At 43.0% G+C, this 15,161-nt stretch overlaps 1 protein-coding gene across 1 annotated transcript in view; it reads left to right on the top strand.

Annotated features, from left to right (window-relative positions):
• The window catches only part of LOC118257006 (A-kinase anchor protein 2-like), a 257,483-nt gene that overhangs the window by 49,169 nt on the left and 193,153 nt on the right, over positions 1-15,161 (top strand). Inside the window, 1 exon segment of the mRNA XM_035564528.2 lies at positions 8,766-8,896. Within this exon segment, the coding sequence (XP_035420421.2) occupies positions 8,766-8,896 (131 nt within the window).

Below are 15,161 nucleotides of genomic sequence, written 5' to 3'. Positions count from 1 at the left end.
TGCTGCTTTAAGGTCTCTAATAACACATCATTTAAGAAAAATGAATGGTAGTTTGAGGTGAAGTTCAAAGTGGAGAGGAGTTATTCTGGGATGACCACATAACTGTCCCCCTAAGGGCAGAATTTCCTTGAAACCCACTGAACTGGCACTCAGTTTTCCACCAGGAACAGTGCCCTCAGAGCAGGTCATGGCCACGCCAGCAGTTTTTGTTTCAGCCAGACTGTGTCAAAGTAGCTCGAGGATGTTTACATCTTGCTTCAGTTCCAGCTCTTCCTAATGGACTGATACGTGCTCAAGAATGAATTCACATGACCCAAATTCGGCTTTTCGAAACAATGAACATAAGAACCCTTAAACCAGAAAAGAAAGGAAACCATGAAAAATAGCTTTTCTTTTTGTTTCTTGACTGATGTGTGTATGTGGGAAGGAGTGATAAACTGGAGCTGAGGACAGACTGAATGCAGAGAGGAAACTATTCTTTCAGAATATAATAGTAAAAGCAACTGGGGTTGTGTAGTAGTGATGATAACTTGCAAAGACTGTTTGGGAGAAGATGGTTGCCAATTTTCAAAACCTCAGATTATGAACTATTGCAAAATAAATTAATTGATTTTGGTTTTATTTGTTTGTATGTTTGTTGTTTATATTATATTATTATCTCTCAAATCTCTGCTTTGATTCTTTTGAAAGCATGGAATGAGTACTCACAGGGAAAGCCAAAGAATACCTAAGTTTCTGGCTCCAGGAGGTAACAGCACGATCTAACTCTTTTCATGGGTGTGTTTGTAAAAGAGGCTCCTATTTAATTTCCATGCAACCACACCAGGTTGAGTGTCCAGATACTTCGGCTAGCTTAAAGCTATTTCTTACTCCAGCTCCAAAACTCTCTGGGAAAAAGAGAAATTCTCACAGAGTTGTACAGTAATTCATGTGTGAGAGGACCCCACAAGTCTCCTCGTGCCCTCACCAGCAGGAGCAGGTTGCTCCCATCCCATTGCGTTTGGACTCTGGCCCAGTATGGAGATCCCGTGGCCCACCTGGGCAACCTGTTTCCAGGCCAGGACACCATTCTGGGGACCACGTATGCCCTAATTGTGGCATCCTATCAGCAAGCTGTGTCCCTGTGCTGTGCCAGCATGTACCCACAGGGACAGTCTAGTCCCCTCATCCTTCCTCTCTCCCCCGCAGCAGCCGCTGGCAGATGCTCACTGTTGGTTCTCCTTATGGTGCTTAATCCCTCCACAAGTGAAATGATGAATAATTGCGCAGAGGTATCACTCTCACAATGTCTTGAAGAGCTCTGAAACCTGATGTAGACTTCCCAAAAATAATGAAAAATAACCCCCAGCTGTCCAGCTTAGCTATTGTGGTTGTTTTCACCTGTTACTTCAAGCAGAACTTCCTGGTAGCCCAGACATATGAAAATATATGTAGAAAATAACCTCTGTTTGAGTTATCCTTCACCTTATTGTTGTTTTTATCTCACTGTCATCTCAACTCTTTAATGAATTTTAAAAACTCTTCCTTGTATCCATCCATACATATGATCCCTTTCATTGAGACTAATCCATGCAGACCAGAGCTCTGTGGCTAACCACTGATCTCAGCAGAAGAGACACAAGTTTTTCTCCTTCTCCCGTACAGTCTTGACAATGTCTCTTGCTGTGTTGGGTTTCCTTTCAGCTGAAGGAGCTTGGATTTTATTTCTTCTTCTTCATCTTTGTATGGAAACAACTGTCTGCTTGGTTTACACAGTTAAATAAAATATGGGACCTGAGCAATTTAAAAGCAAAGCACACAAAATATTTACACTGGTGATCTTGCTAATGGATGGGAAGCTTACACTGGGGACGTAAAACAATTGGCTTTTTTTCTTCCCAAAGTGTTCCTAATTGGACATCTATCTGTACAGCTGCAATTTCTGCTCCTGAGAGTTTTTAAACAGACAGAGCATGTGATGTCTGTGAAGGAGCTCCAGCGAGCAGCCCACCCATCCTTCGGGCAACCGACTGCTGATGCCCCTTCCCAGTGCATCTGCAAGCCTGGAACACTGATCAAGATCCCCTTGCCCTCCCTGGGACACAAGCTGGGCTCCATCCCATCCCATCCCATCCCATCCCATCCCATCCCATCCCATCCCATCCCAGCTCATCCCACATAAGCACAAACAACACAGGCCACACTGTGTTTTTTTCACCCACTCCTGCCACTACATCTCACTGCTCAAAGCACTCCTACCTGCAGTGGTGTTGTGCTGAGCATGTGCTTTGAGAAAGGGAAAGGAATAAATACTCAAGGGGGCTGAAGGGTTGTCAGATGTGCCAGCTCTGGCAAACAAACAAGGGGTGAAGAATATCCCCACAGTGTCTTTCGGCTGCAGTGATTCCAGGTCGTGCTTATGATACCTGTGGTGATCACGTTTTTTTTTATTCCCCCACCACCCTGCCCGCTCCTGCTGCTCCATGTGTGACTTTTCTGCAGATCACTGTGCCTCCTGCCAAGGCATAAGCAGGGGCTGAGCCATGGATCCCACAGCACCGTGGCACTTCCTGTGTGCACATTGACTGACCACTGGAAAACATCTGCGACTGTTGGTCTGAACGCGTGCTTCTCAAAAACATATTTAAAACATCACTTCCTTGAAATATTTCTAAGAATTGTTTTTTGTTTAATAAAATCTTGACACTCTTGACAATCTGCTTAATGGACATGCTCTTTAGTCTTGCACTAGCTAAGCTCCACCAGATAACACATATTTTTTCATGGAATTATACCTACCCTAGCTATGACATTGTGGCTGAGATCAAGACTACAAGCAAGCTGACAAGTTTTTCAGCACGACTTCATTCCCTAATATGAGCAGTGCTTGTATCTTATCTGTGTATCATGCAGACATGCTCTGTAGGCTATAACAAGTATCTCAGATGAGGGAAAAGGCAACAGAAAGTTTAGCTGCTAAGCATAATGCTGTCTCCCAGATCATCACAGAGAGCTGGAAATTGCTGCCTGCTCTGTTCCACGGCTACTCATGCCGTGCAAGGACACATCCAGCTCACAGCAAAGCAGCATGCCAAGGACCACACTTTATCTCTGTGTCAAGATGAAACTACCAGAAAGTGAAAGACTCAGGAATACATAACTCAGGAATACATTTTGATAAGCTGCTTTTTTTTTTTTTTTTTTTTTTCAAGATGGATCCGCCTGTCACATTAGCTTATGCCCACAGCCCTTCTCTGAATTTCCATATTTAATTATGGATGGTTAAGGGCATCTGACTCACAATATGACCATGCAAACAACTTTTTGTTCCATTTTTCAGAAAGCAAGGGATGTCCTGCTGGCAGAGGAGAGGCTGCCTTAATGCAAGTCCCAGAACCTGTTCTGCCCATGCTGGCAACTGCAATGTGACTGGCAGGTTGGATCCAGCCCTCAGGGGTGGCTGCACAGTGTCCTGACGAGTAATGTTTGGGGCAAATAACTCATGTTCACGTTGGCAGATGAAGGAGGGTGTTTGTTACAATGTCTTTCACAAAGGCACAAACATAGATTTGAGAATATGAGGAACCATCCCCATGCATCCATATTTTGTCCAGGGTAGAAATACTGTATGCATCTGAGGGAAAAAAAATCTCTTCATTCCCAGCACTAGATTGTTAATGCCCAGTGATCTCCAAGCCCCAAAACGCAAAGATTTGTGGCAAAACTTCAATTTGGCAAATATTTCAGTAATATTGCCTTTGATGTAGCACTACTGATTTCAGCACAAGTACTCCAGTGATCATTATTGCCCATTTTCCACAGAACAGAAGAGCATCAGTACCCTGAATCATCTACATCCAAGAGTTTCTCAAAATCAGACACATTTTACTGGAGTAGGCTGTCTTTGGTCAACTTTTGACCATTGTTTCTTCTTGAGATTATCATCTTCCTTGAAAATCTACTGAGCAGCCCGACGAGCACTCCACTTTAGCAAGCACTGCTCTTGAGAGTAAGAGTACACTGCTCCTGTAACCAATTGTAAATATTCAAACAAAGAAACAAACAAAAATCTCAAAATGTAGCAGTACTTCAAGAACTGGATTCATGTTATCATAAAGAGTCAAATAGCAAGCCTGGTAAATTCCTCTGGGCCTCAGGTGAAGACATGGCCTTTGTGTGGCACTAGAAATGTGTTTTCTTCATGATCTATGTTTATGGAAGGAGGCCCAAAATCAGCAAGACTGATGGGTTGAATATATCGCCAGCAGGGACAACCCAGAGGTGGTGGTTATGGTCTCTTAGAGGACATAACAGCATATGAAAGTGATGCTAAAAAGATTTACCAATTATAATAAAATTTCCCCAATATTTAAACATCTGATGCAACATTAAAGCAAAATGCAGCATTGAAAGTAAGATTTTTTTTTCAATACAGCAATTCTGCTACGTGTATTCAAGGGGTTATGCCTTATTTCCTTGCCAGTGCTTAATGTAAAAAACTTAAAGCCCTTGGGTTTTACTGTCCTGAAGTATGAAACTGGAATTAATATCACGAAAGGGAGCTGTGCACCACATTTACGGCTGTCACTGTGTCTACTGCATTCAAGCATTTGGCACAACTTCTTCCTGTCCTGTCCAACATCTGTTCGCTTTTTTCTGTCCTCACCATGATCTGTTCACAGAATCGTGACCTGTTTATTTGTTAGTTTGTTTGTTTGTTTGTTTTTCCTTTCAGCAGGGTGAAGAAAAGTTACTCTGCTGTCCTACAGTTAAGCAAAATAAGCACAGAGCTGACAGGTATCTCTGCAATCTCATTTGTGTGCAGAGAAGCCAAATCACCTGAGAGCCATGGTGACCTAGTGCATTGTGAGCCCAGTGCCCTTTCCACTTCAGTAACAGAGAGACTTTTTAACGACATGATCTAATTTCTGCTGAAGGATTTAGCCTGAAGAAATTGTACTCTCCCAGTAAATGCAGGAATAGTTACATCAAACTGTACATAGTGTAGCTGCTTGTTGCACCGGTGAAATGTTACTTTCTAATAGTACAGAATATTCACATTTTGGTATTGAAATAAGCTGAAAAAAATGCTTTTATTTTTACAATAATATAGCTGCTCACTCTTGCAGTTCTCTGTTATTTCTGCATTTTCTAGTCATACAGCACAACATTGGTGCATAGAGAAGCTCCAAGATGCAGTAGGAAGTTAAAGCTCTTTTCATGTTTTGAAGGATGAGGAATGCTGAAATACTAGCATGGGACTAATTTAATTACAGACTGCTGAGTAAAGCAAATGCACATGATTGTTAACCTGGAGTAAGTCATATAGCAAGCTGATCTGGGGCTCCATCCCCATGACAGTATTCTCCATTAAGGAGATTTGAGGAACTCCTCTACTTCCTGGGGTAAGATTTGGCAAGACTTTTTCAAGGAGCATAACACAAATTTTATAGCTGTGGAGGACAGCTGGCAGTGAGCTTTCACTTCCAAGCCACATTTGGCTCTGTCCTGCATCTGGCTGGCCTGTCTTGATGCTGGGCTAGCTGCCTCACTGGGCTACCTCGTGCCCAGGAGCTGAAGTGAAGCATCCAGCACAACTCTACCACCACCTCCCTCTTCCACCCTGCATACCCTTGGTCTCTTCACCTCTGCCAATGCCTTCCCTAGAGGTTTGTGATGAAAATTCCTTGGGAAAGGTTAGCTCGAAGCAGGTGGTAGATTATTCCACTCCTATCTACTGCCCCAGCACTGTGCCAGGAGTCCTGTAGGGGAGAAAAGGTCCCACAGCCAGCAGGATGGTTGTGCGTGGTCCCCTGACACGTGCCTGTCTCCTTGCCTATTGTGTTTGCAATGGGTGTATAAATACATGTAACCTCAGCAGCTTGGCGAATAGATGCTCTGAATTTCAATAAGTGCTTCTCACAAATGTTTCCGTTTTTCAGAGTCTTCTTGTCTGGATTCCTCGGCATAGTATTTAATGATTGCCTTCATTTTCATCTCGAAAAGGAGAGCCAAAAACATCAAAGCTACCACTTTTCCTGTTTTAGATAAAATATGCTGACATTTCACCCAAGAGGGAGGATTTTTAGTAGATCATAACATTCTTGTTTCTAAATAAGTCTTTAAAAAATCCCATTGATGCTTTCCAATTTCAAATTCATGCTATTAATAGGCCAAAAAAGAGGCTTCTGGGAAAAAGAAATCACGTGATTTTGTAGCTCAAATATTTCACATAAACAAAGGCCAAAACAAAATCTGTAAAAAATATCTTACTTGGGGTACAGTGGTTGTACTGAAGGGACTGGCCTCTCATTGTCTGAACATCATCAAAGAGATTCTCTAAGAGCACATTGAAAAAAGCCTGGATTTTATCTGTCCTCCTGCAGCAAACGAGGAGTGGCTGCTAACCGAATGTCTTCAGAGCTGTCCAAGTAGCACTTTGCCAAGGCCCTTTCTGGGACTTCTGGAGACATATCTGAAACAGGTTTAAAACGGAGAAGGCTGCCTTCATTTTTAGAGTTTGATCTTTAGAAAATACTTTTTTTTTTCCTTTTTTTTTTTCCAACAAAGCATCATTCAGGATTTCAGCTCTGAGCCCACAGCTGAGTGTAATGTATGCAGCAACACAGTTCTGCATGCAGCTGGCTGCATTTCATTTCAAAGAAAAGACAGAAAATTTTTGAAGAACCACGAGCCTTCATAGTCCTGTGAACTGGCTGTTGCCCAGCGGGTACCCAGTGAGCTGTAACGCTGAGACCTCCTAAATGCCAAAGTCAGGCACAGGTTGTTAGATGTTTAGCACACAGGAGATCAGAAGTCAGGACCTGTAAATCCCTCTTCAACTGGCTTTCGTTGTTTATCTGTGTGTGTGACCACCTGGAGGTCCTCTACTTAGGGGACATTTCAATGGTGCTAGTAGGCCTGGGTGATCTGATAAAGTTCCTCCTAGTCAGTAATCAGCTGGATTCAACAGAAAAGCAAAGGTCACACCAAGAAATCTTACTACTAGCCCGCAAAAGGCAGCAGGAAGCACTAGTAGGTGACAGTGGCAGCAAAAGGGCTAGTGAACTGCAGAAGCTGTGGCTGGAGATAGCCATCCTTAATGTTTTGTGAGCACCTTAGAGGTAGCCAAAAGCAAAACTGAGTTCAGATGTCCTGAGCTGGATGAAACACAGCACACCTCTAGCATCCCCAGGTGCCACTGTTGAACATGACTGCATGGTACACAAGCACAACACCCTTTCCATCATGCAGAAGTCCTCATGCATGCAGAAACCACTTAAAACCCACCCAACCATCCTCTGGTACACTGTGTATTTAAAGTCAGTAAAAGCTGGAGTCATTTATCAAGTCTAATTCACTTGTGTGTTTTGCATTGCTCTTTGTCTGCTGCCTTATTAAAATCTATTTGCCTGATGTCAAATAGGCCACAGAGTGACAAGAATAGCTTGTGCACAGATACTATGCCTATATATATGCTGAAAAACTAACAAGTAAGCCCTGTCTCTCATGTCAAAAAGCTTTCTATTTTGGGATGGGTTTGAAGGCTGCTTGTGGTGGTGAGTGTTCCTTCTTTGTACACAGTTTGCACAAATCGGATTCTGTTCCAGCTATGAGCACCTCATTGAGAAGGCTGATAGTGCACGTTTGGGCAGCCCCTGAAATGCTATTTCTCCGAACTGATGATTTCCTTATTAGTCTCCTCTTTGCTGGAAGGATGCATGGCTCACAGCTGGCTCCCTGAGCCAGCATTTCCAATCAGTTTGGGAATTCAAAATCAAGGCTCCCCTCTCCAGCAAGGGCAAGGGTCTGGCTTTGTCAGTCGCCCTGGCTGACCAATTTTTCCACCACTATGCTTCATTATTGCCAAGGGACTAGGCCCAGCGTGGCTTCGGGCTGCTGATCATCTCCCTTTCAGCGGGTGTGCTCCAGGAGGCCATGTGCTGTCAGCAACTCCCAGGGAGGATTCGGCCAAGGCACGCAGGCTAATGAGCTGCTGAAAGGATTGCTTGCAACCAGTGCATCTCCACGGGTGAGCTGCCCGGGGTGAGTTGCAGCTGGACTAGACAGTGGCCTGGTATGGTTGTCGACATGTTTTTGGTGTTGAAAACAAAACTTCCCAGAAATTTTTCCTGGTTATAAGTCATTGCTCTTTGCTGTAACAGTGTTGCACCCTTGTATACCTGTGGTTTCTGGAAGATTTTTGTTTGCTTGTTTTAATTGGCATCTGGGCTAAGAGATAATGTGCAAGCTTGTTTGAATGTACAGATATATGTTTGTGTGTGTCTGTATGCATGCTGGTAAATATATAGAGACACTTCCACTGTATACATCAAAAAGAACATCTCTGATTAATTTAATAGTAGAGTGATTTTATCTTTCATTAAGTGCATTACATTTAGAGCACGCTGCTTTTGAAGCTCTAAGAAGGTTATGAGTTCATTCCTTCCAGTACATGCCTTATCGTTTGCAAGAGATCCAGACTTTTGTTCAAAGACTTTACTCCTTGCTGGACTGTCTCATTTGGGTGGTTTGAACTCTTGTTTCTATTAAAAACTAAAAATAACTTCAGGTTTAGGCACTGATTGTAAATATAGTCTATCCTGTAAAACTGATACTCCTAAATTTGGATAAACATCTAACAGACTGTCCAAAACTCACTGTCCAAAGCAGTAATCAGTAATTCAATGGGAGCGATCTAAAATTCAGATATACATGTAGCTCCTTCTCAGTCTTAAGAGAGTTTTGTTCTCTCTGTGGCTAAAGCTATTTCCTTTTCTTCCCAGTCAAAAGCTCTTCGGGAAAAATGGCTGCTGCAGGGAATTCCTGCTGGCTCTGCAGAAGAGGAAGAAGCCAGAAGGAGGCAGTCAGAAGAGGATGAGCTGAAGGTGAAAAAGCTGGAAGAAAATATACACAGGTAGGGACAGTTTCCCTTTGCTTTGCGTAAGAATAGGCACTCCAAATTAAGCCAGAAACCTTCCCAACCTTTGGCACCATCCCCTTCTCTAGTAGCAGCTAATAGCACATGCCTAGGGGAGGGTGTAAGGGACAGGCAGACAGACCCCAAATTTTACATGTCCCACATGACCTCCGTGATTTGCAAGGTAGAGTCTTAGTGGTATCTTTGTGTTGAACAGACTTGGACAGATTTTTCGCATCAGGGAGCTAAAAAGGGGGATGAGTTCCCCTTTAAGATGCACTTGTATAATTCAATCAACACTTGTGGGATTCTCCATTGCTTTACACCTCCTACAGCCAAAAAGAGTTCAAAGTGGTGGCACTCTTTTGCGCTCACTTTTCTCTGGTGCAAATGACTTTTCAAAATGCAACAGCAGATGCCACCAGCAGATCAAATATCTACAGCTTTCAGAAGCAAGGTTTGGGCATTAGAATCATTTCCTTTTATCAGTTTCCCATGGCACACTAAGTCGATGTTTGTACTCTTTTGTGTTGTTTTTTCCTTTGTTTTGTTCCAAGCAATGTACTCCAAAGCTCTTAAGAAAAATGGTTTTATCCCTCACAAAACAAATTTGAGAGCTGCTCCTTCTGCCAGTTAGGCTATACGATTTTAGAGTTTTTTTCAGCTAGCAGAAAATTGGCAGAAATTTGGTCAAATCTGGTGCCACATCTTCTACAAATGTGCAAGCTGAAACAGCAAATGAGAAAAGAAAGCAAATAGGACCGGTAGTCCAAGACTAGCCTAGCATCTGGTGAATTTTATTTGCTTATGTCATTTTTGTTGTTGTTGTTGTTTGTTTGTTTGTTTGTTTGGGGGGGAGGGGGGAATCTCTTGGAGAAATCACTGAGAAGGTTTCTTTGGGGACATATGCAAGCAGACCCACCCTGAGTTTGGATGACACTAAACAGCTCCTATGCGGAAGTAATAGATCTGCATGAATGTGAGGATTGCCTCATAATACTGGTCTCTGTCCTGTTATTACTATTCATTAAATCTAATATGAATATGTGTATTGTTCATCTGTGGTAGCATAAGGCAAGATAGATTTAATTTCATACACTACCTGATGTTTTACTCCATAAATTAATGCAGTATATAGAAAGAACACATGGACTAATACTCAGAAATAAGTATTGTAATACATATTTCATCCAGTGTTGAATGTCTCAAGGTGCTAAGTGCTCTGACCTCATCCAGCAAAACACTTCAGCATGTGCTCAGGTTCAGCTATGAGAGTACCACCACTGAAGGCAAAGAGACCTGTGTGCTTATGAGCTTTGCTTCGTTAATTAAAAGCATAGGATGAAAGTCTGTGTAAAACCTTTGTCCCTGTGTTTTTGTTTTTCTTTTTTTCTTTTATTTTATTTTTCTTTAACTGCAACCATGAGAAAAAGTATTAAATATTTGGAAATAAAGGAGCTCTCTTCAGCTGTGGCCACAAATGGCAGGTCAGCTGATTGCCACTGAACTGAAAAGACATTTGCTTGACAGCCTTGCTGGCATGCTGAACTTCCCTGTCATCTTTCTGAAGGAACTCCAAAGATAGCAAAAAGTATTTTGATTTTGACGAGGCAATACTACACCTGGACTTTAGAGATAAAAAGTAGAGTTTGAGGTCATTAGTTCAATTTCAGTTGGCATCTGTGACAACATGACCCTTACAAACAGAGCCCACCAAGATAGTCTGGGAAGGTAAAAGGCAATAGGAGGAGTAAGAGGAAGAGAGAAGATGTCAAGTCCATTATCTGGAGGGGTGAAGCAGAATGAACTCATCCTGAAAGCATTTGTTTTCCTCCTGCACACCATTTTCCCTCTCTGTTCCTGGAAGGGCATTGGAGGAGAGGATTACAGGGAGATGTTTCTTATGTTCACATTGCAGAGGCACGGTGGTCCTTTGGAAGTGCATATTAAACAAAATCATGGGTCCACAGTGAAACAGTCCAAACCCTCTCAGTGAGGCCAACAGAGGACAGACTGAGCTGGTTACCCTGGAGGATAGGAAACTACCGTACGACCAGCCGTAAAGTTAAGGCAGCCAGGGCACTGTATGACCAATGTGCCAGGGATCGTGAACATTTATTAAAGTCACACTGCATCATCTGAGCAAGCACAGAGGTTGTCTTTGAAAAAGCCTTGTGGCACACGTGCTGGCTTCTCCCTTCTGGAAAATAAGCAGTTTTTGCACTTACTGTGAGAGCAAGGTGAAGCTTTCTTGACAAAGCCAGCATCCATCCTCTGCTTTAACATGAGGGAGCATGCAGTCATGCCTTTCCTCTTGCAACAGAACATCCCATCCTAATATCAGGGAACACCATTTCTTCTGTTTGCACTGAGTGCTCATGAAGTTCCATTTCTCATACCTCTAAGTTTGCTCCATGAACACCCATGGCAGAAAAGAAATATCAGCCTGTATTTGCAGGCCAGTCATAAACAGTAGGTCTGGCAAGCTGAGTGAACTGCAAGAGTTAGAGCGGAAGACTGAAGGAGACAGTGGCTGAGACCAGACTAACATTCGTAAATGAGGATGTGGGCTCCTGTGGGACTGTTGTCCAGAAGTACCAAACATCTCTTCCTTTGGGCAACAGTAGAGCTAGCTATGGATTTGTATATGGACTTGAAGGCCTTGAACACAGTAGGGATGCTTCAGTCCAGTATTGCTTTTTCTAATTCATTTTTAAGCAGCTTGCCCACTAAAACAAGGTTTTTTGCAAGATGTACACATGATTGCAATGTTTAGTCTTAAGCTAGTGTAACCAGTTCTCCTCCATGTGGGAGATGTTTAATTTCAACGGGGGCAGCAAAAAATGCATGAATGTACAGACCACTGTTTATATATTAGACTTCCATGTTATCATGATATAACAAAGCATATACTTCAGTTTGTAGTCTACAAGGATATGCACATATGAGTAAACCTACATGAGTAAGTATAATGACTTAATGAGCTCCCTCATCTGCAAAAGTGTTTGGAAGAAGAATGCCTACACTAGTCAGGATTTCTGGCATTTCATGCCAAGTGACTGAAAAAAATACCAGCATCATAAAAAGAGAAATAAAGCAGAACAGACCACAGTAAAGAATGCAAAACAAATAATGAAATGATATCACACAATTATGCTGATAATTCCCACCAAAAGTACATAGAAGTACAAGATGAACATACAAGTTCAAATAAAAGGGAGTGAAAGATTAAGACAAAATGCAGTAATAGGATCCATCTAGCAGTGGATTACAGACAATGATCATTTCATAATTGGGATTAGTTTAATATCTTTAGAGATTTTGAAGCATATAAACACTAGAAAAAGTCTTTACATCTAAAGTGGAAATAGAAGAGTAAGCAGATCTGAAGCAAGTTTTAGTCCTAGACCTCTGGCATTCATGTTTGTCCAGCTTGAGTCCTCAGAATAAAACTTATGCTGCCCTATGTGAAAATGCTGGCATTCTGTCTTTATAAAATAAAAATAAAAATAATAAAATAAATAAATAAATAAAAGTAGGGACATAAAAACTGGACTCTTATAACACTGATTGAGTCCTAAATGGGCTGAAAATCTACCAGTAGAGGTAAGGATGAAAAGGCATTTCTGCTTGAAACCTGGCTTTAAGATTGGTGGTACCATTGTGTAGAAGGCAGAACAGAGCCAGACATGGACTTAGAAGATCTCTTGCATTAAGTCACGGGGAAGCTTTAAAACTAATTTAGTTTTCCATGTTCTCAGAAAGATTCTGGGTCAGTATTAGAGGAAAGTGGCCTTCCCTGTGCTTCTTTCCCATTGTTGCACTGTGAGAAAGTGATCTCCTGCTTTCTGCAGTTGCCTTAGATGTTGATTAAATGTTAGCAAAGGAGTCACAAATGACTGAAAAATACTTTCCTTCCCTTGAACACACTCGCTGAATCAGAGACATAAAACCTGTTGTTTGGGATAACATTGACACCGATGCCCAGTGAACCTTCACAGACACATTCCCGATGGCATGTTGTAGGTGAAATAAGCACTGGAATGTGTTGCATGCCTCCCATGGTTATTTTTACCACATGACAGTCTGTTACTTTTCAGCAGTGAATGGAAAGTTGGCATTCGACATCTGGGTATTAGCAAGCAGCATTCATAGAGCACAGCAGCCCACCCACAGCCTGCTGTTCCCTCACAGTATTTGAAAGGCTCCCAAAACTATTTTGTTTTACTAGATTACATTGCAGTGCGTGCCGGTGGCCTGTGTTTACTACAAAAGGTGAAGAGTTTTCATTGCTCTGAAGCTTTCAGATAGCATGTCAACACGAAATACTCTGTGGCAACATATCTCCTCACTCAATGACAGACGCCAGCATGAGGTGCCATGAGTGGACCCATTGAGCTCCTGGAGAAAAGAAAATCACAGGGCTAAATCCTCAGTAAACTGGCATACCCCTTTAGAAATCACTGGTGCAAGTGTTTCCAAAGGCCGACGGGGTGCCTGTCAGCTCCGTGGAAGGACAGACTGCTCGCAGCAGAGCAGCCTGCTGAACACGTGAAGCAGCAGGACAGCATAGACCGGTAGGTGTTAAGAGGATCCTCAGACTGCACACACAGGAGAAACCTGTGGTGTTTTGGCACTGGGGCAGCTCTTAAGGTTGAAGCAGAGCAGGCCAAGGTGTGTGTGTGTCCTGCCCTTTACTCAGAGTCACTCAGCTGTCAGCATGTACAGCTCCCAGCATTTGCAAGAAACCTTTGGGGTGCTGGAGTGTTTCACCCATGCCCATACTGGTGGTGAGCTGTGGTTGTTCCTCCTCCAGGAGAAGACTTTGCTTCAGTGGTGCTGTGTGGAGGAAAAGCCCTGGCATTAATGACAGCAGGGGCAGATCTGTGTTTTGGACCATTAGTACCAAGATTTTCCTTGGGACAAATGTGTGTTTGTTGTTTGCTGGTGCCTTGCTGGTGTGGGGTGGTGGTGCGTACATGCAGAAACTGCCTCCTGCCCAGTAGCTCATGTCCCAGTGCTGCCCTGCTGCTTGCTTCCATGCTTAGAAAAGTTTGGGAAGTATTTCAAAGATATCTTGAACTGAAGGATGCCTGTGGGAGGGACAGTGGGAGAAGTAGAGCCTCCAGCCAAGAAAAGCACTTAATCTGATGGACCAACACAGAGGCCCCCTGTCAGCTCACACATGGGAGATGAGCACTGCAGGAGGAAGAGAGATGACAGTCATCTATCGACCAAAAGGTGTTTTGACTGCACAAGTCTCTCTGTTATTTTACTGTGTTTGGCTTGTTCCTGATTACCAGCTACTAGACAGAAGTCCAAATCAAGGTAGATGCATATCCAAATGGGACTGAAGCTTCTCCAAAGCTGGCAGGATTATTGTCTCATTATATTAGTGTGCTGGAATCTTTCCAGGTAAATGCTCACGTCTGGGTATTCCCCGAGAGGCTGGGCTAGGCCGTGAGAAGAAAATGCTCGCCAAGCTGATCTGAGATGCAGAAAACAATATTTTATTAATGCGCTATCTTATTAACAGACTATGAGTGCATCACAGATCTGTGGTGTTAGCTGGGGTCTACGCTAAAGTCTGTTCTTATTGCAGTGTCCCGCACATACAGGCAAAGGGCTTGGCTGAGCTTATCACAGCTGCTGCACCTTCACCAATTTCTCTCCTGGTGTCCACTTTTTCATTTCTTTCTGATATCAGGGTTTTATTTCCTGCTTCTTTTTCCCAGGATAAATGCTAAGCATGTCTCAGGCTGGGAACTCTGACTATAATTCTGTCTTTCTTGCAACTGGCACTAATAGTCTTTGCATAACAGAGAGAGCATGTGTCAGACAGATGTGAGTGAACACCTTCAAAAGAGGGATTGACTGATGTCAGAACCAGCTGCTCAGACCTCCCCTGGAGCACAAGGTGCAAACCAGGACATGAGGTGTCATTGCCATAATGCTCCCGTTATAAAGTTCTCATCAATTTCCCTGCAGTCAGCCTCCAGAGAGATGTGAAGAGTTGCCATGAATGTGTGCTAGTGCAGACAGCCACGTCTTCCAAGTGCATGGCCCACAAAAGCATGAATGTTTTGCAACTTCCACACTGATAGCAGCTGGAGAAAAAGATCAGGTGTAGAGGGGACATTGTTTACTCAGCATTTTGGGGTTTTACCTAAAGTGCCAGATGCAGCTTGTAGACAGACGCTGGTCTGCCTCTGCATACTGCCTGTTTGAACAGTTGTGCTGGAGTGCTCTCCAAGAGCGAAAT

Source organism: Cygnus atratus, chromosome Z (assembly GCF_013377495.2).
Source record: "Cygnus atratus isolate AKBS03 ecotype Queensland, Australia chromosome Z, CAtr_DNAZoo_HiC_assembly, whole genome shotgun sequence".
Lineage (NCBI taxonomy): Eukaryota > Metazoa > Chordata > Aves > Anseriformes > Anatidae > Cygnus > Cygnus atratus.
This window is presented reverse-complemented; position numbering and strand designations above follow the sequence as displayed.